The sequence below is a fragment of the Narcine bancroftii genome, chromosome 13 (assembly GCF_036971445.1).
Source record: "Narcine bancroftii isolate sNarBan1 chromosome 13, sNarBan1.hap1, whole genome shotgun sequence".
NCBI classification, from domain to species: domain Eukaryota; kingdom Metazoa; phylum Chordata; class Chondrichthyes; order Torpediniformes; family Narcinidae; genus Narcine; species Narcine bancroftii.
The window spans coordinates 64,598,610-64,625,618 of record NC_091481.1 but is presented as its reverse complement, the minus strand read 5'-3'; the positions used below and the strand labels follow the sequence as shown (position 1 = coordinate 64,625,618).

Genomic DNA, 27,009 nt, shown 5'->3' with positions numbered 1-27,009 from the left:
ACATCAAGGATCCACACTACCCACCACACACCGTTTTCGCTGCTACCATCAGTAAAGAGGTATCGGTGCCACAAGACTTGCAAAAATAGCTGCTCCCCCTCCACCATCAGACTCCTCAACAACAAACTCAATCAAGGATTCATTTAAGGACTTGTACTTTTCACTTCATTATTTTTCTCCTCTCTGTATTGCACAGTTTGTCTATATTTCTTTATTTGTTTACATATGTACATTGTGTATTTTTTTTGCACTAACAATTAGTGGTAATTCTGCCGTACCCACAGGAAAAAGAATATCAGGGCTGTATGTGATGTCATGTATGTACTCTGTTGATAAATTATTCAGAAATCTGGTTTCAATCTACTTTTATCCCTATCCCATTTAACAATTTCATCCAGAATGATGGTCCTAAAATTAGGCATTCTGAACCTGTAAATGTGAAAAATCATTAAAAACCCAAAATTCAGAGTGCCAGCTGAACTTGGTCCATGTTGAACTATGTTGACAGTCAACGTGATGCAGTAGCTTGTACTAGTGCAATTCAGGTTTGATTATGACCTCATGAACCGTGTGGGGCCAGCACGGTTTCCTTGTGAGTGGTGTGGGTTTCCTTGCACATCTCAAAGATGTGCAGTTTGGATGTTTTTTTTTGTGTTTTTTTTAATTTTTTATTTTTCACACCATAAATCACATTGATTGGCTATTGCAAGTTACTCCTGATGTCAGTAGTAACAGGAGAATCATGGAAAAGCTTAAAAAAACATGCAAAGGAGAATAGGTTCCAGGGAAAACCATGGGGAAATGGAAGTGATGAGACTGCCGAGAACTGGGGTGATACACTATCATTCAGCACTGAAACAAGGTACTGAGAAATCTTTCCTTTGCTTTTGATCTGCTCCACATCAAACAAGGTGCTCAATGCGGTTGTAGCCTTATGTTCTGTGAAAACCCCGAAATTGAATAAAACAACAAATGTAGCAGGAACTAAAGCACAAAGTTAGGTTAGAAAAGGCCATTGTGGTAAGCTATGTGCATCATCATGTGACTTAACCAAGCTTAAATGTCCTCCATGATATTATGATTAAAACAATATTTTCACTCTCGCTGCTGCAGTCTGAAGTTCCCACCAATGCCCAAGCAGAGCAGAGTGAGCTGTCTCAATGACCATCATCCAGTATCATTCACATCTATTATAATGAAATGTTTTGTCATAGCCAGAATTAACACGTAACTAAGGAAAGACCCAGACCCACTGTTATCTGTCTATTGCCGCAATTGTACCATAGCTGATGCAATCTCTTCACTCAGCCCTGGATCACCTGGACAACAGCAATACATATATCAGGCTTCTTTTCATTGAGGATTGAAATTTTTACTTCAATCACGTTATTTGGAGATTTTCAAGCTTTACTCTTGCTGTTCATCGATTACAGCTCAACTTTCAACACCATCATGCCCTCAGCAAACTTCAAAACCTGGATCTCGGAAGACCACATTCAGTGAAGATCGGTAACAGCAATGCATGCCTAACCTCTGCGATGTGTGTAGCCAACAAAGATCCTGGTATTTGTTAGAAATTAATAATTGGATCTGTAAATGTAACCCCTGGTGTAGACAAACAATCTCATACAGTTTTCCCATTGGTGCTGTGGTGTGGTAATGTTCTACACAAATCACCTACTGGTCCCTAGGATGAGAGCTTCAAAATGAAGTGTTCCAGCCTGTACATTTTTCTTCAAGTGACCACAAAAAGATCGATATAGCCATCATCATTATCATATTTAGAAGACAGCTGCAGTATTGTTCACATTAAAAGAGTAACATATTCGAACCGTGATTCATTTTGGGATGATCTCAAGATGTGAATACCATTTTCTTTCTCATTCAGACATGAGATTTCTCTTATATTCCTGACTCGTACCTTGCAGATGTTAAGCATCAGGATTTGACCCATTTACCATAGAACATCCATGCTTTGACCTCCGGCTGTAGCCACAATATTTATATGGCTGGCACCATCATTGATGACACCTCCAACGTTAATAGGGGAGCTTTGCTTCAACATTGTTCTTGAAAGCAAACTTCAAGGTCCATTCTACAGTCTCCAATAGACTCCCCCTACAACATCCTAGGTGCCATATGCATCTTGTTCTGCTCGTTCCTTTCCAGTACATGTATTCTGAAATAGTATGTAGAACTAGAAATTAGCTCTCAACTCTTAATCCTGATGCAGAAGCTGAACAATACCAAGCAAAGTGAATTGTCATAAGATATTCCTGCACATTAGACATTAACTAATGTGATAATTATTGAATGGTTCCAGACCTGCTTAACACTGAGGGAATAAAATCCCCACAATTCCTGACCGTCTCTCGAAACCTATGGCTTTGAATGAAATATGCATATAGTTGGTGATATCCTGCATTGGGGAGACTCGCAACTCTTGCCGGTTTCAGCAGTCGACGGTAAAAGTCTCCTCCTTACCGCCGATGTCGAGGATGGAAATGCAGCCAATTGTCCCTGATGTAGGGCCCCTCGTATGGTCATTGTAGGGGCAGCCAGAGTGCACCCCTTCATACAAACAAATACTGACAAGTCTTTAAGTCCCAGAGGATGTGATGTTTGGGCTGGCTGTGTGGTGGGGGTTGCCACAGGACCAGGGATCCCAGTTTTTGGCGCAGGTTCTCGAGGGTGTTGCAGGATTTTCCAGGTGTTTGTCAGGGGCCAGGAACTACCCCAGAATGATTAAGGGTGTGCCGTAGACCACCTCCACCAACAAGGCATTGATGTCATCCTTTGGCGTGGTGCAAATCCTCAGCCAGAACCCAAGGAAGTTGGTCCACCCAGTTGGACCCTTGAGCTGGGCCATCAAGGCTGCCTTCAGGTGCCTGTGAAACAGCTCCATCAACCCATTGGCCTGAGGGTAATACACCGTGGTGTAGTGGAGGTGTGTCCCCAGAAAGTTAGCTAGTGCTGCCCAGAGGTAAATTATGCCCCCCATCTGAGCTTAGGTGCTCTGGGACCCCAAATCTGGACACCCACCCATGTGTTGATGAGTGCCCTGGTTCAGGTTTCTGTGGTGGTGTCAGCCAGCAGGACTGCTTCAGGCCACCTCGTGGAGCTGTCAATCGTGGTCAAGAGGTATCTCACACCACAGAAAACTGGTAGCAGCTCCACTATGTCAATATATACGTGGCTAAACCTGCGTCACGCTGGTTCAGAGTTCTGTGTGGATGTCCTTGTATGAGTCTGCACTTTGGAGGACAGGAAGTTTATGCTGGTTTGAACTTGCTGACCTGCTTACGACAAACCTGCTAGTCATCATCACCATGGTAGATTGCGTGATGCGCCAGGAGGTGGATTGTGTCAAAAACCAGGTGCTTCCATGCGGCCGGGACGATGGGGCAAGGGCTGCTGGGGAGACATCACACTGCAGCGTCAGGTTACCTGGGCTGATGGGGACATCTTCCACCCTGAGACTGGAGACAGTTGTCCTATATGCAAGGATCTGTGTTCTGCTGCTGCACTTTGGTGAGGGCCACATAGTCGATCTCTGGGACGACACGTACCGACTTGATCACGGGGAGTGACAGAGCGTTGACTACCATTTTGCTTTTCCCTGCAATGTGCAGTACGTCCATGGTAAATTTAGACATGTTGGACAAGTGTCTCTGTTGTCAGGCCGACCATAGGTCCGATACCTTATGGAAAGAAAAGGTCAGCGGCTTGTCATCGGTGAAGACCTTGAATTGCCGACCTTCCAAAAAGTGATGGAAGTGTTGTACCGCCAGGTACAGACCAATAGCTCTCGGTTTAAAGCTCTGTATTTGAGTGGAGTGGAGGTGCCTACTGAAAAAAGGCCAGGGGTTGCCACTGGCCTTCAATGAGCTGTTCCAGTACACCTCCTACCGCTGTGCTGGAGGTGTTGACTGTTAGAGTGGTAGGCACCTCCAGTCGGGGGTGTACCAGGAGGGTGGCATTAGCCAGTGCATCTTTGGCGTTCTAGAACGCCCTCAAAGACTCATTGTCCTGGGTAATATCCTTTGACTTACCTACCATCAGCATGAAGAGGGGGCATATGATGAGGGCCGCTGCCGGTATAAATCTGTAGTAAAAGTTTATCATACCGGTGAATATTTGTAGCCCTTTTACTGTACGTGATTTGGCGATGTGCTGGACTGCCTCGACCTTGTCGAGGAGGGGTGTTGCCCCGTGTCTGTTTTGTTCTGTACCCCAGAAAGTCAATAGTGCCCAGGCTGAATTGGCACTTCACGGGGTTAATTGTCAGCCCGAACTCACTCAACTGGGTGCAGAGTTGTCTCAGGTGGTTGGCATGGTCTTTGTGGCTGTAGCTAGCCATGAGAATATCATGCAAATAGACATAGTCCATCAGGCACTGGAAAATTTGTACCACTTTTTTTTTTAAAACCGAAGGGCGTGCAGAGGAATTCAAACAAGCCAAAGTGGGGTTATAATCACTGTCTTGGGGATGTCCTGGGGTGAACTGGGATTTGGTGAGGTCCACCTTGGAAAACACCCGTGCCCCTATGCAGGTTGGCGGTGAAGTCACGGGATATCTGCTGGGCGTGGTAGTCTCATTGAGGCAGCAGTAGTCACCACATGCCCCCCCCCCACTGTTTTTGACACTATGCGGAGAGGGAAGGCCCAGGGACTGTCGGAGTGTCACACAATCCCCAGTTCCTCCACTTAAACTACTCTTTCGGGCTGAGCTTTTGGGGAAGGAGTCAGCGTTCCCTGATGTGGAGTGGGAGGCCCTTGGTCAGAATGTGGTGCTTTACCCCGTGCTTTGACTCAACCGTGGAGAACTGTGGTGCCACTACTGAGGGGAACTGTGCCAGGATGTGGGTGAATTCGTTGTCTTAAAGCATTATAGGGTCGAGGTGGGGGGACGGATAGCTTGGTCATCTGAAAAGTTCTGGCGTGCACCAAGCGCCATCTCTTGAGGTCGACAAGCAGGTAGTGGGCACGAAGGAAGTAGGCCCCAGGACCGATTGTGTCACTGAGGGTGAAGGACCATGTAAATTGGCTGTGGCCAAACTGAAGTGAGATGGTGCAGGCACTGAAAGTCCAAATGTTGGCTGCCCTCAGTGCTGGCTCCTGCTTGCCGTTGTGGGTGTTGAGGCCTGCAGGGGGTAGGATGCTTATCTGGGTGCCAGTGTCAACCAGAAAATGCCTGCCCGACAAGGAATCCAAAGCATACAGGAGGCTATCATCAACGATGGTTAGCCAGGGCATTTCCCAGAAACCCACAGGGTGGACAGCATCGATAGGCCTCCTCACCCTATCGCTGATGATAGTAACAGAATTGTCCTGGGGTATTAACTTGCCTCTCCACTGGTCTTGATCTCACAGGGAGCTGGTTGTGGGGCTTGTTGAAGTGGTCTACAATGGCACTGGTGTCCTTCTTCGCTCTCCAGAGCACGTCTGCCCAGGCTGCAACCCTCCAAGGGTCACTGAAGTCCTCATCCATGAGCAAGAGCTGGATATCCTTGGGCAGCTCTTCTAGAAAGATCTACCCAAAGAGCAGGCAAGGCTTGTGTCCTCAGTCACAGTGAGCATTTCGCTCATTAGAGCGGACAGGGCCCTATCCGCCAATCCATCCAAATGCAGCAATCAAGCAGCGCGCTCGCGCCAGGACAGCCTGAAAGTGCAGGTTAATAGCTTTTTGAGAGTCTTACACCAGAGGCTGCCATAGGAACTCTACAACCTTTGCTGTTGTATCTTGTATGAGAGTGCTCATGACAGAATTAGCAGGTGTCGTCGGCAGTGATCTGTCAAGCTGGAACTGAGCCTCAGCCTGCTCGAAACACATGTGGCTGCGACACCTAAAACGTTGGGAACCTGAGTCAGACCGCGTGGATGGTTGCTTGATCTGTCAACTTAAAGTCCAACTGCCGGTTGGACATGTCAGGATCACTAACGTAGCGATCGCGCTACGCGAGCATGGAGAAGAACGATGACACACACCAAACCCTTGAAACCCTTGAAGTCGAGACTAGTTTATTGCACTGGCCACCACACAGGTGCTGATGTCAGGGCCCCGCGTCATTGGAGCGCTGGCCTGGGATTGGCCGGCTTTCCCACCACAGTTCCCCTCTTCCAGCTGTGAGGGAGGTCACCTGGGATAATGGCCAGTGTCACCCGCAGTCCGTGCGGTGGCCACGTTCCTCTGCCATTTTGTGGGTCGGTCTGCGTCTCCGTGCACAGCCGCTACAACCTAGCACTTTAATTGTTCTTTTTGAAGGGTTCTGAGAAGATGAAGTGTTACTAACCTCAATTCAATGCTGCATTTTATCTTTTACTTCATTGATGGTGAAAATTATTTTAAAAAGAAAATAGTCAAACCCCTCATATGCATCAGCACCAAGTTTTACGACAAAGATTAAGTGGGTCTTCAACCAGAGCATTTCCCTAACCTTTTAAATATGAAACACCAGCAAATCTACATCACTAACTCCTTAAAATCAATACAGGAGCAGAACTTGCTATCTTGCCTTACAAATGCATGCCATGGACTCAATGTGACAAACGGTTTACTCTGGATCTATAGGATTCTATTCTTTTTTTTTAATCTGCTGAAATATAAGAATTGGAAAATAATTAGATTTTACAGATGCTCATTTCTATTCAGTCATGTCTGCTTATGTGAATTCCAAATACAGATTGGCTGAAAGGATGCTCGTCAGTGCTAATTGCTATTTAAAGTTCATCTTAGGAGATCTGACAAAGGGGATGAAAAAGGAAAATCAGTTAGGTTTCCTGCTCCCAATCATGGTACAGACCACTTCCTGAAGAGGATGCATGTGTACTGTCAGGTGACAAGAGGATCTGCCTAGGAAGTGATGTTCTCCATGTTCTCAACTGCACTATTTAAACCTGAATGTAAAGAGCAACCATGAATAGCACAAGAGGGCTACTGTCTGATGTGGAAACAAACCAGGTCAGGTAGACAGAGGAGGGAACAATAGAAGGAAAAATCAACTGAAATTTGAACCAATTTTGCAATCCATTTTGCAATGGAACAGAACTCAAGTCCAACTGTGCAGTACAAATACCAGCGGACGTGTATCAGGCAGGAAGCAAGGCTTTACCACAGGAAAGCTGGAAACTGTCCGTTTCCTGAGGGCTGTTTGCATTAAAACTAACTAACACAGATAGACACCAGCCAACTATCGCTACAGAACCCCTACCACAACATAACCCTCCCCCCCATCAACAGCAAGGGGCTTACAACACCGCCTCATTAATCCACTCTAAATTGCATAATTTTCTTTTTGTAACTTGGCTTACATCAACCATCTCTTTCCCAACGATCAAGCTGCACGCTCTGCGGTTAGAGTTTGTTAAACCATCAATGATCTATTTACCAAGCAACCTGCTCAGGATCAGGGAGGGCCTCCATCTGGGAGCAAGAAGTGACTCCCAGTCAAAAGCAAAGATGCAATGAAATAAAAATATACCCAAAAAACTTGCACTGTTTGTAAGGGGAGATGAAATAACTCAGCATCCAGAGGAATAACAATTAAAAAAGACTGCTTTTAGGAAAGAAGTTTCTAAGCAGTTTTAAATGACTGACATGTATTTTGTAGCTGTGTAAGCATTTGACTCCCACAGCAGAACCCTATAATCATAGCATGCAACTATCCTGAAGTTATTTATTTCAAAGTCAAAGAATTAATTCCAAAACTACACAGCAGCTAGTTCAGAGAAGTTATGCTCAATTCACATTTCACTCGAATAAGATGCCAGAGGCAGTTCAGAAAGGATTAATTAAATGATTCTCAAGAAAAAATCTTTAGTTAAGGAATATTATGAATCAAAGTTGATCAAAATTCTGATTGTGCAAGCAAGAAAAAAATAGTTTCAATATGTTGGCAAATCAAAGATATGAAGTTATTGCAGAAAGAGTACATTTTCTGTGGGAAAGAATAATGGATGTCCAGACAAGAAGCACTGGTAAAAACTGATAATAAAATTGTCTGTAGTATGGGACTAAATGAACAGTAATTTAAGTTGAAATAAAGCTTTACAATGTCATTAGTGCATTGCTGGGACTATGGCCCAGCAGTATGATAGATAAGTGGTATGCTTAATCTCCACCAAATTATCTGTCTTGTGACCATGCAGCATAAGCCTTCCCTCTCTGCTCAAGCAGGTTGGCAGGAAGGGAAAGAGGACCAAATCCTTCAGAATAGGAACTGCACACCTTGTTTTCAATCAACACAAAGCAGCACTGGTTGATATTCATGTACACACATCCACAAGACCCAGTTTATGGACCAGCCAGGATACTGCCTAGATTGGAGAATATGCCTTGTATGAAAAGGTTGAGTGAACTAAGGCTTTTCTCTGAAGCAATGGAGAATGAGAGGCAACTTGATATCTGTGTATAAAGTTATGAAAGGCATAGAGAGAGGGGACAGCAGCACCTTTTTCCCATGGCAGCAGTGGCCAATATCAAAGGGCATCAGTTCAAGGTTAGTGCAAAAAAAGTCTAAGGGAGTCATTAGAGGAGGGATGTGCACACATAAACTGGTCGGTGCCTTAATGCATTGCCAGAAGAGGTGGTAGAGGTTGGAACAATAGGGACATTTAAAAGATAGGCACATGGATGTAAGAAAATGGAGGGAAGAGTTATATCTTCGGACTCTGGCCATTTTTAACCTTCCGGACTGGGTCCATGGGTAAATCTTAGTAAAGTACCAACTAGTTGGTGCTTGGATATAAAACCAGTCCCAGAAAACCAGGATTATGGAGTCCAAAGTGTTAAATTGTCGTGGAGTAAGATTACATAGGTCAGAAAATCATGGGCTGAAGGGTCAGAACTGTGCTATACTCTTCTATTCTGTTCAGAGCAAAGTCAGAGAGCAGAACTAATCATGCAGTAATTTCAAAAAGAATCAAGACCAGCATCAGCACACAAAATTCTCTAATGCTAAAAAGAGTTAGACACTCGTGATTCACACAAGAAAACTTTAAACCCCACGAACATCAAGATGGTCAATTTTTGGAACAAGTGCTGCAATTGCCCATTCTCTATACTTAGGAACAAGAAATTATTTTTATATTGTTCCTCCTCACAACAGGAAGGTTATTCTATCTCAAAATAGGGAATGACCTGCAAAGGGCAGTAAGAAATGAATTAGGGCATTCCTCAATACAAATCTAATTCTTTGACAGCTCCGCTGATTAAGCCAAAGAACAGCTGACTTAAAAAGGAAAGCCCCGAGCCTATTTGCCCACTTCTGCTCATTTCAGAAGTCACCCCCAACACACATCATCCAGGGAAATAGGTGGGAGGATGGGTGTGGAATGGCAAAATGATTCTTGACAAGAATCTTGAGATTCCTTCTGGAAGTCTCGCTGCAGATTTTTGAGTATATGAAATAAATTGGGTTCAGATCACTTTGAAAAGATACATAGCCTGCAATACTTGCAATCTAAACTGTCAAACAACAAAAGGGAATCTAGAGAGGCAAATTTTAAACTTCAGTGAACTTTAAAATCTTTCTAGAAAAAGTGCCAAAAAAGAAAGAAATGAAAGTGCTGTGTGAATTTGTGCCTTTAAGGTTGTGAAATGTCTTGAAAAAAAATTACTGACTCTGCAAAAAGTATCAATATAAATTATGCCACAATAGTCCAAGATTATTCATCTTCAAGTTTTTCTCCTTCCACAATTTTCAGATTTCCAGCTTCTGTTACATTCAGCATCTCACGCTTCCAACACAATGCTTTTCCACAGATGCTGCCTGACTGCTGAGTCCCTCCAGGTCCTCACTGTTTGCTCAAGATTCCAGCATCTTCCATTCTTGTATTTCTTTGATTGTTTTCCCCTATTTCTCTCATTCATATTTCTTCATCCATTCAGATCCCTTTCCTGGCCAGGACCAAAAGCAAGAGGATAATCTGGAAATCCTTCTTGCCCACCCACAACTGACATATCTTTGTTTGTCACCATCCTCCTCTCTACAATTTGAAACATGCATTTCCAGGTCTGATGAAGGGCAATTGATCTGAACCCTTAATCCTCTCTTTCTCCACAGAGGCAGCCTGACCTACCTAGCACCCTTGCCATTTATTTGTCACTTCCAGTTTTGGGCTACTCATTCAGAAAGGATGTGCTGACCTTAGAGAGAGTTCAGAAGAGGATCAGAAGGCTGTTTCTGGGAATGAAAGAGTTATCATATGAGGAATGTTTAACAGCTCTTGGCCAGTACTCGTTGGAATTTAGAATGGGAGGGCGATCTCATTTAAAAACTTTGAATGTTGAAAGTGATGAACAAAGTTGATGTAGTAAGGTTGTTTCTCCATGGTGGAAGAGTCTAGGACAAGAGGGAACAACTTCAGGATTGAAGGGCATTCCCATAGAACAGAGATGCAGAGGAATTTCTTTAGCCAAAGAGTGGTGAATCTGTAGAATTTATTACCACAGGTCATTGTGGAGGACTGGTCACTGGGTGTATTTAAGGCAGAGATTGATAGGCTCTTGATTAGTCAGGGCATCAAAAGTTATGGGGAGAAGGCCAAGCAGTGGGGCTAAGTGGGAAAATGGATCAGCTCACGATTGAATGGCAGGGTAGACTCGATGGGCTGAATGGCCTATCTTTAATCAGAATAACCAGCATCAGTAAAAATGTATCCACTTCTAAAACTGCTTTAGCAATTATCATCAAAACCACAGATTTTATCTTCCACAGCAGCTACAAGATACATTATCAAAAATATTCTGAATGTTGGTCGAACCTTGTACCAACTCAATGCAAGATTTATGCAAGACTCATTCTAGAAACTTAATTGGGCAATGCTGGTCGACTCCTCCTCACAAATTTCTCGAGATCTATCCTAGAACTTGTCCCTTGATAACTTAGAATTGTACTTTAGTACCCATATGGTGAGATTTTAAACAAAAATGCAGGTTACTTTGACATTTACAATTACACGTCAGTGATGCAAGTTACTGATGATTGCCCTTCATCAGACCTGGAAATGCATTTACGGGAGTGGACATTGTAGTCATACAAGGATTTGCATGATCTGGGAGCCAAGTGTCAACATGAACTAACCAATTGGATGGAGCGGATGAGGAAAAGATGTTTCCAGTAGGGGGAGAGTCTAGAACCAGAGGGCAGAGCTTCAGAATAAAAAGATGTCCTTTTGAATAGGGATGAGAGAATTTCTTCAGCCAAAGGGTGGTGAATCTGTGGAATTTGTTGCCAGGCGGCTGTGAAATCCAAGAAATTGGGTACATTAAAAGCAGAGGTGGATAGGTGCTTGCTTAGCAATGGTGTCAAAGGGAGAAGGCCGGAGAATGGAGACATGACCCATGATTTGAATCATGAGCAAACTCAGTGGGCCAATTGGCCTGATTCAGGGCCTATGTCTTATGGTCTTTTTTTTAATATTTACAGTTATCAATTATATACAAAATTCGCTGTAGAGTCCGAGCCATTTTTCCCCTCCCCACACTCAATAGACCACAGTTACACACAACATCCAAAACACCCACAACAAAGGTAGGGAACACATCAGGGGTTGGTCACGTCTTATGGTCTGAACACAACTTGGTGAAAACTGCTTAAAATACCAATTAGAGTGTGAAATTTGAAACAGCCACTCTCTATGCTGGTCCTTTACAGTATCTGATTGCCAATTCCAAGGTAATATTTGCCATAGCCCAGCAGCAGATCATCCATTCTAAAATACAATAAAATAGGAGCAGAAAGTCATCAGGTCCCTCAAGCACACCCCACCATTCAATATGATCAAAGATGATCAGTCTCAACTCTTCTTCAGTGCCAATTCTGCATATCCCTTTATTCCTCAACCTATCAAATTTTTATCCACGTCCACTTTAAATACAGTAAAAATCCTTGGTATTGGAATTCAAGAAAACCTAACTGGCAAAAAAAAGATGAAATAAATAAAAAAATAAATAAAAGCTTAAAATTGTAAAAGTAAATGTTCTTTGAAGTTGGGAGCAAACATTCAGGTAGCGGAGCACCCTGGTTGTGCCCCACCCAGAGCAGCTGCTTGAATAAAGTTTCAATAAAATTGTGTTTCCGGAGACCCAGATGCCGCTCGCCGCTGGGGCAAGTCTCCCAAAGCACCTTTATCACAACAGACCCTTTCACCAATTTTCATATTATCAGCATTCTTGATAATCTTGCATAGATTTTTTTAACCCTGCAAGTCATTAACACAAATAGTAAACAACAGGTTGATCCCTGCAACACCCCACTAATTACCTCATGTGAACGAAAGGGATCCCAAGTTAAAACTTCTTCAAGCTATCTTCAATCGTTTTGTTATTAATTTAATTTCAATGCTATTAATATGGAGGTTAATTTTATATAAAACATCCCAAAATATTAAAAGGTTACAGGAGAGATAACCTTGGAGAACACTGGATCTTAACTTGGCTGATATTGGCTCGAAATGTCGACTATTCTTTTTCTCCCACCTATGCTGCTTGTCCCAATGAATTCCTCCTGCAGATTGGGTTTGGTCAGAAATACAGCTCTTATGCATTCAACATGGCGATGATTTATCGCTGAAGAGTTAATCTCTTAAATTGTGACATTCAGGTGTTGCAATGTTTCAACAGTTCCTTGCCCACAGATTGACAAGAATCTTGTATCACACGGTTGTGGTTTATTTTGTTAACTTTATGTTAACCTCACACTGAAGAGGATACCCTGCAAGAAGACCTGTATTTCATACCTATGCATTCACACCCTGGTGGTTTGTTTAAAGGTATAGCATGGAATCTTTCTGAACTTGATCTATCTCTGTTTATATGAAGATTTTACTGCAGTTCTAGATATTATGAAGAATATAACATGAACAAAATAATTTGTGCTTGTCATAGTTATCCTGTAGAAAGATGAAAATCAATTTATTTTTCAGCTCAGAGCCAATTTGCCACTTATCAGAATCTTGCAGGGAGATATTCAAAACAATAATATCTTGCACAATGTTCCTATGACAGCGTCCATGATCCTTTCACAGGGTTCAGCACAGAACAGCAATCTGAACCCAGGCTGTGACATTTAGTTGAAGTTTAAATTTTGACATGCAGCTTGCTAACTGGCCATTTCAGTCCAGGAGTCCATGCCATCCAATTAACCAACAACCCCAGTACATTTCAAACAGTGGGAAAACCCGACACAGACACAGGGAGAACATACAAACTCCTTACAGACTGCACGGGATTTGAACTCCGGGCCCGATCACTGGTGCTGTAAAGGTGTTGTACTAATTGCTACACCAACTACATTTAGTCCAAAGATGATAAACAGCCACTGACAGAAAACGAGAAAGAATTAAAACTAAGATGGCCGAAATTTGCTGCAACCTTTTGTCTTATGAGTTGGCTCCTACTTGCCTCAACACCAGGAAGGCAATGAGGGATTGATCCAATCTATGCACAAATGATACTTAAATATTAGAATGCCTTTCAGAACTGCTACTTGGTCTCTCCCATTAACAACCTTCTTAACTCTTTTGCTGATAAAAGGTTTGGTAATTAACCTTCTAAATCCAGTCTTCAAGAAAACCTACAAACTTCACAAAGACAGTACTGAGATCAAGATGAAACAGCAAACAAGCAACTCTAACTGCAAACCATGTCACCTGGTTTTAATGGTGACATCTGACCATGGGTGTTGGATTTTACTGTACTGGGAGGGCCTTTTTTGGATACGTCTGTGTTCTGAATCAGAGTTAGTGTCTGAGTACTATTTTCCACAAATGCTTCTGGGTCAGGTATAGTGAAAAAAAAGAGCTCCAGATCAATTTGGTTGTGATTAGTTCAGGTTGTAATTTTATATTTAAGCAGATCTCAATTCCTCCCCACAATGGCAAGGTAGGCAAATCACTGATTAGCCCATTATTGAGCCATGCAATATACTCGTCACTCATCTACATTACCTCTCCTCATTCTTCCTACTAATACAATGTATTTCTAGGTGTCAAATTTCATTTCTGAGGATCCATCCTTTCACCAATTTAAATCTTGTTGACAGTTTACTCTGGTTTCAAGTTTTGCATTGCGTTGGAAACTGCATTGTATGCCCAAATCAATGACATGTATTTAATAAAAATAGTCGGCCTTTTCACCAGCTCTGGTCCAACACCACAAAATGCTACGCTTCCGATCTAAAAAAATGTTTCCTGTCATTTCAGAATTATAATCAGGTTTACTGCCATCAACACGTGTCATGAAATTTGTTGTTTTGCTGCAACCGTATTGTGCAGAACAAAGTGCATAAATTATAAATACAAGATCTCAAAAATAAATAAAACTAATGCAAAAAAAAAGAGTGAGGAAGTTTCCATAGGCCCATTGTCCATTTAATCTGATGGCAGGGGGGAAGAAGCAGTTTTTGTAGCATTGGTTATGTCTCTTCAGGCTCCTCTACTTCCTCCCTGATGGGAGCATTGAGAAAAGGGCATGGCCTGGGTGGTGAGGGTCCTTGATGATAGATGCTCTTTTCTTGAGGCACCACCTCTTAAAAATGTTATTAATGGAGGGAAGACTAACACCCATAATGGCACTGGCCAAGTTTACAACCCTCTGTAGCCTGATCCTGGCCTATACATTGGTACCTCCATACCAGACAGTGATGCAACCAGTCAGAACCTATCCACAAAATAACTACTATAGAAATTTACAAGGGTCATTGGTGACTTACCAAATCTCCTCAAATTTCTAACAAAATATAATCACTGGTGAGCCTTCTTCATAATTGCATCAAGGATGGATCTTCAGAGATGTTGACACCGTAGAATTTGAAGTTTCTTACCCTCTTTACTGGTGACCCCTTGACAAGGACTGGTTCGTTTTCTCCTTGCTTCTCCTTCCTGAAGTCCACAATCAATTCTTTAATTTTATTTACCCCATAATCTATCTACTACATTGGCCCTTCAGCCTACGGACTTCAATCATTGCAACAGCCTGTTCACATACACCAATCACAAAAATTACATTTGATTTTTAAAACAGAACATGCTATCCATTTCTAGAGAAAAGAAAAACATTTCAATATTGTACAATGAATCCCATGACTGCTACACTACTAATAAAATAAATGCTTCCTTTTTAGTTTTAACTCATCTGCCAAGAAGAAAAATTCCTGGAATAAAATATTATTTTGGTTCTCTTTCACTTTTACATTGCTGAGCATTTTTTCTTCTTACTCCCTGTCAACATCAAGAGGAAGAGAACACAAGATTTCAGGGCAACGAGTTAAGGTTTAACAAGGTTAATCCTTTGTTTATTTCCTCCACTTCGGTAGCTCTCCCCCCAAACATCTCTGCAAGATTAAGAGCAATAACAAAAACATCTTGCTGTAGGGAATTTCAGCTCAACCACAAACCAACGATGATAATGAGTTTATTGTCATCCATTGTTCAATGTTACACATGCACTGAAATTTTTATTTGCTGCAGCCAAATAGGTACTTGTAAAGAACAATTATGATAGCAAACTAATTGAATTAAATTAAGAGATGCAATAAATACACAAGTTAGATAACAAATATTCAGTTCCCTTCATTCAAAAAATGTGACTTGCAAAAGCTCAACGCTAGCAGCAGCAATCCAGGTTCAAATCTGGCACTGTCTGTCAGAAGTTTGTACATTCTCCCACCTTTCAAAATGTATGGAGATTGTAGGTTTATTGGAATATCTGGGCAACAGTCTCATAGGCCAGAATGGCCTGCTATCATTAAAAAAAAATAAATAGTGCAGATGTCCTTTTGTTCTGTCGGAGCAATCAATGATTTCTTATAAAGGGGAAGTGCAAGAATCTGATAGCTGTTGTCAAGAAACTGTTTTTGAACCAAGAAGTCATGGTCTTTAGGCTTCTGTACCTTCTGTTTGAAGGTAGCAGCGAGGAGAGGTTGTGACCAGGATGAAGGGGGTCCTTTGTTGTTGGTTGCCTTTTTGAGGCAGCATCTCACCTAGATGCCTGCAATGGATTGGTTAGAGCCTTTGATTGACCTGGCTATGTTTACTACCTTCAGCAACCTACAATGTTGCTGGGCACTCAACTTCCCAAACCAGGCTGAGATGCAACTGTGATGCAGTGCACATGTAGAAACTTGATAGAGTATCTCACAACATAACAAATCTCCTCAGACTCCTTGGAAAGAAGAGGCATTGGTGTGCCTTCTTCATGGTTATCTCAATAAGCTGCTCCAGGAAAGGTCTTCTGAAATATGGACTCCTATGAACTTGAAAGTTCTGACCCTCATTGCAGAAGTTTAAACTTTTCACAAATAAAGTCATGCATACTTTGCTTGAGGAAGAGAATGAGAACACAAAACAAAGTCAAAACTCACCTGTGATATTTCCAAGCAAGGTAGCTTGCCAACTTGTGCTCCAGTGAAACCATACACTGAATTTGCACTCACTTTCAATGCGAGTTGGCGACCATCGAGCACCTTTTGTTTGAATGGATCAGTTTCTTTCTTTAGTTCAGCCTTTGCCCTTGGGAATGAGAAGGGGAAAAGATAGGTAGAAGCACATAACTTTTTCATAGGATTGGATGTCACCACCAGCATACTGCATGCCATTCTTATTCTAATGGCTCGCTTCAATCTAGTCCCAGATCAGCTAATTAAAAAATGTCACTTAATAGGTTCATTGTGTCTCCAACACATGCAGCATAATTGGTAACCTCACCCAGAGAGCTAGCCAAGAGTCATCGAAAAATCAAAGGATCAAACCTGGAGACAGAAGGTCATTACTTCAAGAAAAGTCACAGAGGAAATTTATTCAATAAATGAGAAAAAAATGAGGCTCGCAACATGTCTATTACAAGAACCACCTCTCCCCAATCAGTACAAAGATGGCAACATCCATCCAATACATCACAAATTATATTCAGACATGACTCACGATGAACACCAATCCTACGCTAGCCTCGCTAAGCAAGAAAACACACTTCCAAAATGTACTGACAAATCTAGGTGATTCACCATTTTAGGCCCAGGTGCTTCTGCAAATAAAAAATTCAACTGTTTTGTCAAACTAAAGTCCAGTTATTCCAAGCATGTCTTACCCTAATTTGTCAGGGAATAGTCTTTGGAAAGGGAAAGATGTGCAAGGATTTGCCAGGATGAGAGATGACATCACAAGGAAAACCAAGATACTGTATATGACGGCATACAAGGCAATTCTTGTATAAGACAACTCCAGAATTTCCACCTTACAATGTAGGTTTTAAGCTATATTCACTGTATAAGGCTACCCATCTGGCACTTATCACTGACTAGTCATAATATTTTAAAATAAAATTACCAAGTAAAGGTTTAAATTTTATTAGCAAATTTTAAAATAAACCACCTTTAATAGACCATTTAAAATCCATATAGAGCCGACGGCAGTCGGACTGAGCAGGTGGACCTTGGGCACTGAGACTTCGCTGTCAAGGTTTGCATTGTATACTTTTCGTGGGAGAGTGCTGAGACTTATGTTATGGGCCCAGAGGACCCCAAAACCCAGCAGCAAAAGAAATTCACCAAGACAAATGGTTACTTAATTATCTTTAAACATAAAAACAGGATCAAACTTTAACTTGTTACTATTAACAACTAACCTAACTTAACTCCCTTCTAATTTAAAGCGCACGTGTAGGTAATGTGTAAGTAGAAAAGTCCAATCTCACTTCTCACTCCTCCAAGTTCATTGATTGCAGACAATTATTGTACTGTGCACAGAATTTAAAATTTATGTATTTATCCAGGTTTTGGTGCTTGAAAAGTAAATGGTTACTGCTCAGTAAGGTTCTTGTCGTTTTTCAGAGAGAGATTTGTTGCTCGTTGGACACACACAACTGATTCCTTTAGAACAGCCACTTCAGTGTCTTGTCGAAGAAACTTGCCCCATCAGGGTTTTCCAGATGATAACCTCTTTCTTTCAGGTCACCAGAGAGTTCCTTTTTGTTTCTCTTATTTCAAGTGAAACATTACGCAGCTAGTCCTCTCCTCTTGTATGGACCACAAATGTTTTTACCAGGCTGAACCAAGAACTCACAACCCACCTTCAAAATGGGGTTTTCCACAAGCTTGCCAGCTTGTCCTGTTCCAGTCCCAGCTGCTGCTGCTGAACTGTAGAAATGAATTCTCTCTCTCTCACTCAGAGAAAACTACATGACCCTCTTAGAACAGCGAAATGCACTCAGACAGACTGCGGCTCTAGACCTAATCTTCCAAGTTCATTCATCTGTTGCTTTTCAAAACAATAATTCATTACTCCACAGCATGACCAATTAACACCTACTTGTGAAGTCCTTATAAGCATTCTTCAAAGTTTTTGCAAAGGCACCCAGAGCCTGGACAATCTGGCTTGAGCAGAGCTCTGGCATTTTAAATAAGATCTGTTTTGAAGTGTTTGTATCTGTGTGTGACCTAACTAAAAATACCTGAAACAACTTATCTCCTTTAAAACATATATAATATAAAACATAACATAATCTGTCAAAGTTCAGATTTTATACTTGGCATATAAGACAATTCCCTGGGGATTTGGGGGTGACATTTTTAAGTTTCCAGTCTTGTCTTAATGCCAGCATATACAGTGAGCTGCATTGTACACCTTGCAGCATAAAGGGATGACAAGATTTTGTAGATAGAATTAATGGTTTAGATTTGGGTTCATATTTTTACATCCTGGTGCTTATGTAACTGGACTATAGTTTATACTTTCATTAGGGTAAAAGTAATAAAATAAAATCCAAAGCGATTAAAGTTGTTTTACTGATTGCAAAGCTTGGGAATTTCATTAACCAGACAACAAGAATGTAAAAGAGATTATTAAGTAAAACAAGTTTTGATAATTTTTTTTAAAAAAATCACTCTAATTGCACTTCCCTGCAGTTTTATCTCACCTGAACATAATTTACAATACCGCTAACTTAATTTTGGGAACTAATCTGACTGTGTTCTAAAATACAGACCCTTGCAACTCAGGAGGCTGTCTAGCCCATGCTGTTTGTTTAAGAGGTAACAAATTAGCCTCACTCTTTTTCTCTTTTTAATCTTTTCATACCAATCCCCTTTAAAAGCTTCCATCTACTGCAGAAAATAAACAGCAACCCAATTTTTTTTTACTTGCTCAAGCAATCAGAGCTAACCGATCTCAATTGATTTTCCCCGGTAAACTCCCAGTTCGATGATACTCAAAATCCTTTCATGAGTAGTAAAGAATTTGAAGTATTCAAACTTTTCTTGAAGGAATTGTTCATCATAGTCCCAACTGACCTACCTCTTATCCAGAGACAATGATCCCAACTTCTAAACTCATGGGATCTTGGGGCAGCACAGTTAGCGTACCAGTTAGCGCAACGTTGTTACAGCGGCAGCCATAGAGACCGGGATTCAAATCCCACGGTGTCTGTAAGGAGTTTGTGCATTTTCCCATGTCTGTGTGGGTTTCCTCTGGTTTCCTCCCACCTTTCAAAACATTCCGGGGATGTAGGTCAATTGGGTGTAATTGGGCAGCACGGGTTCGTGGATGAAAGGGCCTGTTACCGAGCTGCATTTCTAAATTTCAAAAATGTAATTTAAAATTTCTCCAGCCAGAAAATTCTGGCCCTTAGAACCTTATCAAGATTTAAGATTTCAGTAATTCTATATACAACTCCAAATATCTGAAATCGGATTCTCCGAAATCCTCATTTATCCAAATTTTTTATTTGATATCAGAAACAAATCAGAATCCTCAGTTATCCAAAATTTTTCAGAGCCTAACTGACCTCACAGGTTGAGAAAAAATTCACTCAACATGAAATTGGAACGATGATTGTCCTCGTTTCAGTCAACTCCCTTCCCTCTCTCTTTTCATTTCTGCTTTACCTTCCCCTATTAACTTTTCTCTCCATCGGTCCTCTCAAACTGCATACCACTGTCTCCCAGCCGCAAGTTGTTGGAAGAATCCTTCTCTTAGTGTCATCGAGGAAAGCGGCCTTCCAGGCAGGAATGGGACCTCGGGTTCAGTGGCTTTCCCTGCCCCCTTCTCTTCTATCCCCTTCCCTCCCTCCTCGGCACAGCGGAGCCTCCGATGCCAACTCCAAACCCTCCCTCAGCCCACAACCGCACACCGGACTCTCCTAGGGGAGGATTCGGAGTTGGGACTCAGGCATCCCTGTCGGGAGCTCCACTGACCGGGGAGATAGGATCCCACTGACTCGCCAGTGAGTGTTCTACTAGCCTGGGAAGCTTCCCTGGGATCAGCAGCAGCATGGGGACATGTCGGGGATCGGCAGCGGCAGGTGGGAGGTCTCGGTAATCAGTCGTGGTGTTGCGGCCAGCATTTTTTTGGTGAGAATTAAACATTATTTTTATTGCTTAAAAACTCTTGCCTTGTTGTTTGTTGTTGTTTAAACATTGATACAAGTGATTTTCTGGGGTACTGGGCTGTTTTTAAAAAATCACCAGTTCTCTGAAAAAAACCGTTTATCCGAAGTAGGCTCAGTCCCAAATCAGAGTTGTACTGTATTTAAAGACCACTACTCAATCTCCCTTGAAATATCCTATCATCTAAATTCAATGTATACAAAAATAACTTATTTCAGATCTCATTTGACAATTCCTCCAGTACCTCATCAAGCTAACCATGGGCAAATTCAATTAAATTTCCTACACTTATTATACTAAGATGTGGACCAATTGAGCTATTTTTTCATTAATACAACCCTATTGTACTCACTTCTTCCTTGCAGACAGAAGGCTTTCCAGTATTTCTGGTAGTAGACCCTTTCTCACTGAAGCCTTGACAAACTGATCACCTGTTGGAGTCTTAATGAATTGTTCTGAAGAAAAACTTGAATGGAGAGAAAAGTGGAAGAGGTGAAAGAAAAATCAGAATACCTTCAATAGAAATCTTCTATGAAGAAAAAAATACTTTAAAAAAAGCCTCAAAAGCCCCACTTATTGTTCTTGCATAGTATTATTACCATTTTGTGGGACTCAACGCCTCACAGCATTTGTCTTTAGGATTGGGGATGCAGCAAAGCAAATTTGCTAAGTACATTAGACACAATAGTTTGGGTCAAAAAAAAGCAGGGCCGCGCTAAATCAGGGTTTTAATGGATCATTGTAGTTACAGTTGAAATTAAAACACAAGTTAATTTTTAGTAAACTGACCGTCCTGCTCCTCGTGGCAGCCCGAAATCCCTGCTCCCCGCAGCAGCCTGACGCCCGGGTCCAATGACTCATTGCATTATATCTGGATTCGCGTTAAATCAGGGTTCCACTATAGTTCCCAATGGTGCAGTGTGCTGTGCAACTGAAAAATGCAGCTAAAAGGAATCTTTAAATCTCTACTTTGTCAAGTTAGCGGGTTTCAGGAAAGGGGAACGGTCCCAACATCTGATTGCAACTTTGCATTTAGAAAGAATAAAAATAGCTGTGTGGCTGATCAAAGGCTATTTTTCCCCTGTTTGTGAGCATCAAATCAGAGTTATCATTCATGGTGCACTCATGGAGGGTGGTGAATGAAGCTCTGGAGTCAGCACACTTAGAAATGACTAGACACAGAAGGGGATCAGGCAAACAAACTGGACAATTCAGCAGAAATTTGCATTTGATCCACCAAATAAACCGAATGATTATACGGAGTAACATAAAAAGGCCATCTTTGAAACAGCTACATGACTCACCTGTATTTCTCCACGGCACCAGGCTTCAGCAGAGTGGTGTAACACAGGTTGTGTGCCATCATAATGGATGGGTACAAGGAAGAAAAATCCAAAGTGGCGATGGGAACATCGTAAAAACTGCAGAAGAAAAATAATTTTTTAAAGATGTAAAGTACTGTAGGAAACAGAGTAAATGTTGTTTTGCATCCAGTGATGTGGTTTTATGGACAGACTTCCCTCGAGATTGCCGTCAATAAAGGTTTACAATAGGTCAAATGAGCAGGACAAAAGCTTGGACATAAAGAGGTTCTTTGAGTGGGAAAAAAAAGCTAGAAGGACTTAGCAGGTCAGGAAGGATCCACTGAGGGAAACAGGTAGAGACTAAAAGGATCTGACTCGAAACACTAACCAACCATCTTTCTCCATGGATGCTGCCTGACCCACCAAATCCTTCCAGCTTTTCTTTGTTCACTCAAGATTTCACATCGGCAGATTATGTGTTTCTCAGGAAGGTTTTGTTTCACTTCAGTCTCATCAGAGGGAAGACATTAATACAACAGACCTCCCTTGGCTAATGAGAGGAAATCTTGTCAAAGACCTTTGGCATGATTCAGAATCAAGATTTATTGTCATGAACAAGTCATGAAATTCGGTGCTTTGCATCATCGAGCAAATGTACATATTATAACCATCTTATGACATTACTATAAAAAATAAAATAACAATAATAATGTACAAAAAGTAAGGCAGTGTCTTTGGTTCATTGATTATTCAGGAATCTGACGGCAGTAGGAAGAAGCTGTCCTTGTGCCAGTGTGCTCGTCTTTAAGCTCCTGTACCAATGGTAGCAAAGTGAAGAGGGCCTGGGTGGTAGGGGTCTTTGAGGATAGAGGCTGCTTTTTTAAGACACCGCCTCATGGAGATGTCCTTGATGGAGTGAAGTCTGGGGCCTGTGATGTTACAGGCCAAGTTAACAACTCTCTGGAGTTTATTCTTGTCCTGAGAGTTGGTGCCTCCATACCAGGCAGTGATGTAACCAACCAAAATGCTCTCCACAGTACACATGTAGAAGTTTATGAGAGTCTTCGGTGACATACCAAATCTCCTCAAACTCGCCGCTGGTGAACTTTCTTTGTGAATGCATCAACGTGGAGGCTCCAGGACAGATCCTCAGAGATGTTGACACCCAGGAATTTGAAGTTCTTGACCATTTCCATTACTGAGCCTTTGATGAGGACTGGGTCGTGTTCCCCTGACTTCCTCCTGAAGTCCACAATCATCTCTTTGGTTTTGCTGACGTTGAAAGCAAGGTTGTTGTTACACCGTTCAACAAGCTAATCTAATCTCCTGTACACTTCCTTATTGCCGTTTGTTATTGTCAGGTTCGAGTCTGGCACTGTCTGTCTGCCGACAACTGTGGTGTCATCAGCAAATTTGTAGATAGCATTGGAATTGTGGCTGGCCACACTGTTTTGGGTGTACAATGAGTAGAGCATTGGGATAAGCACAAATCCTTGGGGTGCATCTGTGTTGATGATCAGTGAGGAGGAGACACTGGAACCTAAAACCAACTTGGCTTCTTTCTTTCTCTGTTCCCAGAAGTGCCCCAGAGCTAAAATGTTGTCTGCTTCTCTATCCACCTGATCTAGTGAGTGTTTCCAGTATCTGGAGGTTTTTTTTTATTTTCACACTCAGGAATGATTGATTGGGCAAGCTACTAAAAGTTGTGAATAAACTGGGAGTTTCCTCTCACTAGCAATAAAACCCCACCCCAGACAATGTCTTGTTCATCAGAGGAAAAAAATAATCTACAAAGCGGGAAAATCTAATCTTCTATTTCTATCCCATAACCCTGATTAGCTAAATCTATTGATTCCATCTTTGAATATACTAAATGACTAAGCATCCATAACTCTCTAGGGTAGAGAATTCTGAAGATTCACAATCAACAAATAAATAAATTTTCCTCATCTCACTCCTCAATGGCAAACCCCAAGGGGGATCAACATGATTTCAAACATCATGCCTGTCAAACAAGGTTATCGTAATGGTTAGCACAATACTGCTACAGCGGCAGCAACCCGGGTTTGAGTCTGGCACTGTCTTGTAAGGAGTTTGTACACTTTCCCTGTGTGTCTGTGCTGGTTTCCTCTGGGTGCTCCAGTTTCCTCCCACCCTTCAAAGTTTTACAGGGTTTATAGGTTCATTGGAGTACTTGGGCAGAAGGGCCTGCTATAGTGTTGCAAGTCTAAATGGTTTAAAAAAAATGTAAATACTGTCATCATCCTTTCATACTGTCAGAGCAGTCTATGATTACTGTAATAAGAGGAGGTTCAAGAGTCTGATAGCTGTTGTAAAATAAAATTTATACGGTACAAATTTTGGTGCAAAGAATCCAGAACTTCAGGAATGGCACAGGACATACATTAGTCAAATTAGAGGCAAAATAAAATTACTCTTTATTATTTCCTGCAGTTGATTCGGAAATGAATTGAGGATCTCCTTGCAATAACCTGTCCCCAAGAATAAAATATAAATCATTTATATGGTCCCCTGTAATTATGCATAGAGGCAACGATTATCCATCAATATTAATTAGTGACAAGGAAGCTGTCAAATTATATGTCTATTTCGAATAACATTATTTTCTCTTTATACAGAATGTATGGAGTAATGGGTGGCATTTACACAGAAAACACATTTGCCCAGTCACATCTTCACTCAGAATTTTTAGCCCCAAGGGAAAAGCATTCTGGGAGTGCAGATGGATGATTAGAGTGAATGAATGAGCACTCTGTGGAGACAAACTATAAACGTCATTAAAAAAAAGTTGTGGAGTTTTTAAATGGAGACAACAGTAATGAAATTAGATCAAAGAGCAGCAATGAAGCGATGGCAAGCATAGATTTCAAAGGCTAAAGATTGTTGCTCCTTCAGTCTTTCTTACAGTGTTGACACTGTGGGAAAGAATGAATACAAAGCTGCAAAATGTGTTCCATTTCAACACAAGTACCACTTACAGCTCAAAGACAGAGTAAAGCAACGTGAGTAAGCTAGCCATACCCCTTAACTGGTTCGATGACAGTAGCGCCAGTGTAGTCCTCTCCACCCTCTGATTTCACCACAGGCATCACCAGGTCATGCTTCATTGCCTAGCAACACAAACAATTAATGCAGTACAGTCCTGTAAACACCACAGATTTTCAAACAGCAATTTGTTATTTTATGTGATATATTAAAATAATAAATACATGAGAGCTTAGGGGCAAATGCATTACCTTTGCCCTTGTACGACAGTTTATACTGTATAGAAAGCTCCAAGTTCATTATCATTTTTTAAACTGCATACTCTTAGCACTACCAGAACAAACTGCATGTGTATCCCTTAATTCAGAAAGGCATCACAAGATCGTTAACAAAAGTGTGTCTGAACAAACTCACAAGGAAACATCAGCGCACATGACAAAAGCTGAGTTAGAGGTAGGCTTGAAGGAGCAAGAGATGAGGCAGGGAAGAAGGGAACAAAGTTGTCAATGGTGTAGAAATGTAATATGAGACGTGGAGAATTAGAGCTCTGAGACTTCAGATGATTATATCATTAGGTATGACCACAAAGACACACTACTGTTCAAGGAGTTAATACTAGAGATATTCTCATTATATGGAGGGTCCCAAATGTTTTAATGAACACAATTAACTAATGTTTAACAAGAGCATCACTTTGGTCTCTTACCTGTCGGAGCAACTGAGAAACTACTTTGATTTGCTGCCCACGTGAGAGGAGGTAGGAGAGAGGGACTCCTGTTACTCTTGCCATCTCCATGTAGTTAATGACACACATTAACTTCTCCATCAGTCGCAGAGGCAGATAGGCATCCTTCAGGCAGTAAACAGCTAGTCGCCTTCGTGTTTGCTCATTACCATTCTAAATCAAACAGAATGACGGTGAGAAGAGTGTACTCACAGTGGATAAAAATTGTACGCAACAGGAGAGGCAATGAAACACAGATCAAAACTATGTTCACGTTCCACAAAATTTACATTTTAAGTCTCAAAATATTTCAAATACATATAATGAAATTACAAATAAATAAAAATTCTTTATGCTCTATTTGTGAGTCTAAACTTGTGCTTCCTGCAGCCAATCATTTTAACTCCACAAGCTATTCCTACAGTGATACAACTGTCCCTAGCCTCAACCATTGTCAGGGCAAAGCTAAACATAACTGTGAGGAACCACACATCAAATTCCTCCTGGACAACCTCATGACATGAACATTGATTTTTCTAATTTTAGGTAAACCATACCCCAATCTGATTTCACTAATTCCATCTGTTCTTTATCTAATCCTGCACTTTTTTTTTAAAAATCTCTCTTAACCTTTTTTTCTCCATCCCTTCCTAATGATTTATCTCTCGCTACCTGTCGCTCTACCTCCCTCACCTTCTATACTCTTAGCACCTCTAGGTCCCTCCCCTAGCTTCTTTCCCCCTTTATACATGTAATCTTACCTATTCTATCCACGCCTTCAAAAAGGGTACAGACCATTTCCGCGCATGGATGTTATTTGACTTAAATTGCTCCATCAATTTTGTTTGCTCAAAAATTCTATTAATTTTAATATCCAATTCAATATGGAAAAACTCAATTTAGTTTTATATGTATAAAGATAAAAACTTAGAAAGTGATAGCAAACATTTGTAGGTTTTATGGTGAATTCTACTATTTTTGCCATAAATATTCTAGCTGAGCTGTGATTGAAATTTAATTAAAATGTTCAGTCCAAGTAATCACATGACTGGGAATCCTAAGTATGTCTTCAAGTCCAATTTGTAGGCAAGTTGAAACAGGTACATACAGTTCTTATTTAGCAATAGTTAGTTAAATGCTTGTTTTAGTATATAGTATATATTTTATATTTCTATGCAAAAGAAAACTACTGGAATCAATTTCTTGAAATAGGCATCAAGGGAGGCAACGTGATAGGACTAAAATGGCGGACGGCGTTCTCCTTCCATGAGCCGACGAGCTGCTGAAGCCACATGTTTGCAAGTATGAGTTGTTCACAAATTGGATGTTTGTAACCGGGGGACTGCCCGTATAGCACCACATATTTCTCCACTCAAAATAATTACGGACCAAAATGCAATAAAGGCTTTAAATGACAGTCCCATTCACCTCTTCATTTTTCTTCAATCAACTTTCTAATTCAAGTTAAATAAAAGTAAATCCCACAAGAAAGATAACTATTTTCAAAATTAGAAACATTTTGGACAAATGTTGGAGTACCTCACTGAAATGCAACGTTAACCCATTGAAAGCAAGTCAGAGGAATCATTCAGGT

The 27,009-nt window shown here is 41.3% G+C and overlaps 1 protein-coding gene and 1 long non-coding RNA gene across 7 annotated transcripts in view; one reads left to right on the top strand and one right to left on the bottom strand.

Moving 5' to 3' along the window:
- pold1 (polymerase (DNA directed), delta 1, catalytic subunit) overlaps positions 1 to 27,009 on the bottom strand; it is a 144,446-nt gene that overhangs the window by 80,065 nt on the left and 37,372 nt on the right. For all 6 annotated transcript variants that reach the window (XM_069909090.1, XM_069909089.1, XM_069909091.1 and 3 more), the window contains 5 exons: positions 25,398 to 25,589; positions 24,728 to 24,816; positions 21,686 to 21,802; positions 20,734 to 20,847; positions 16,365 to 16,512 (listed from right to left, as the gene is read on the bottom strand). In XM_069909090.1, coding sequence (XP_069765191.1) covers positions 16,365 to 16,512; positions 20,734 to 20,847; positions 21,686 to 21,802; positions 24,728 to 24,816; positions 25,398 to 25,589 — 660 coding nt within the window. The remainder of the gene's footprint in view (positions 1 to 16,364; positions 16,513 to 20,733; positions 20,848 to 21,685; positions 21,803 to 24,727; positions 24,817 to 25,397; positions 25,590 to 27,009) is intronic.
- Positions 574 to 26,863, top strand: LOC138748608 (uncharacterized). The gene is made up of 3 exons (XR_011348185.1): positions 574 to 862; positions 20,747 to 20,873; positions 26,628 to 26,863. It is a non-coding gene; the product is annotated as an uncharacterized lncRNA (long non-coding RNA).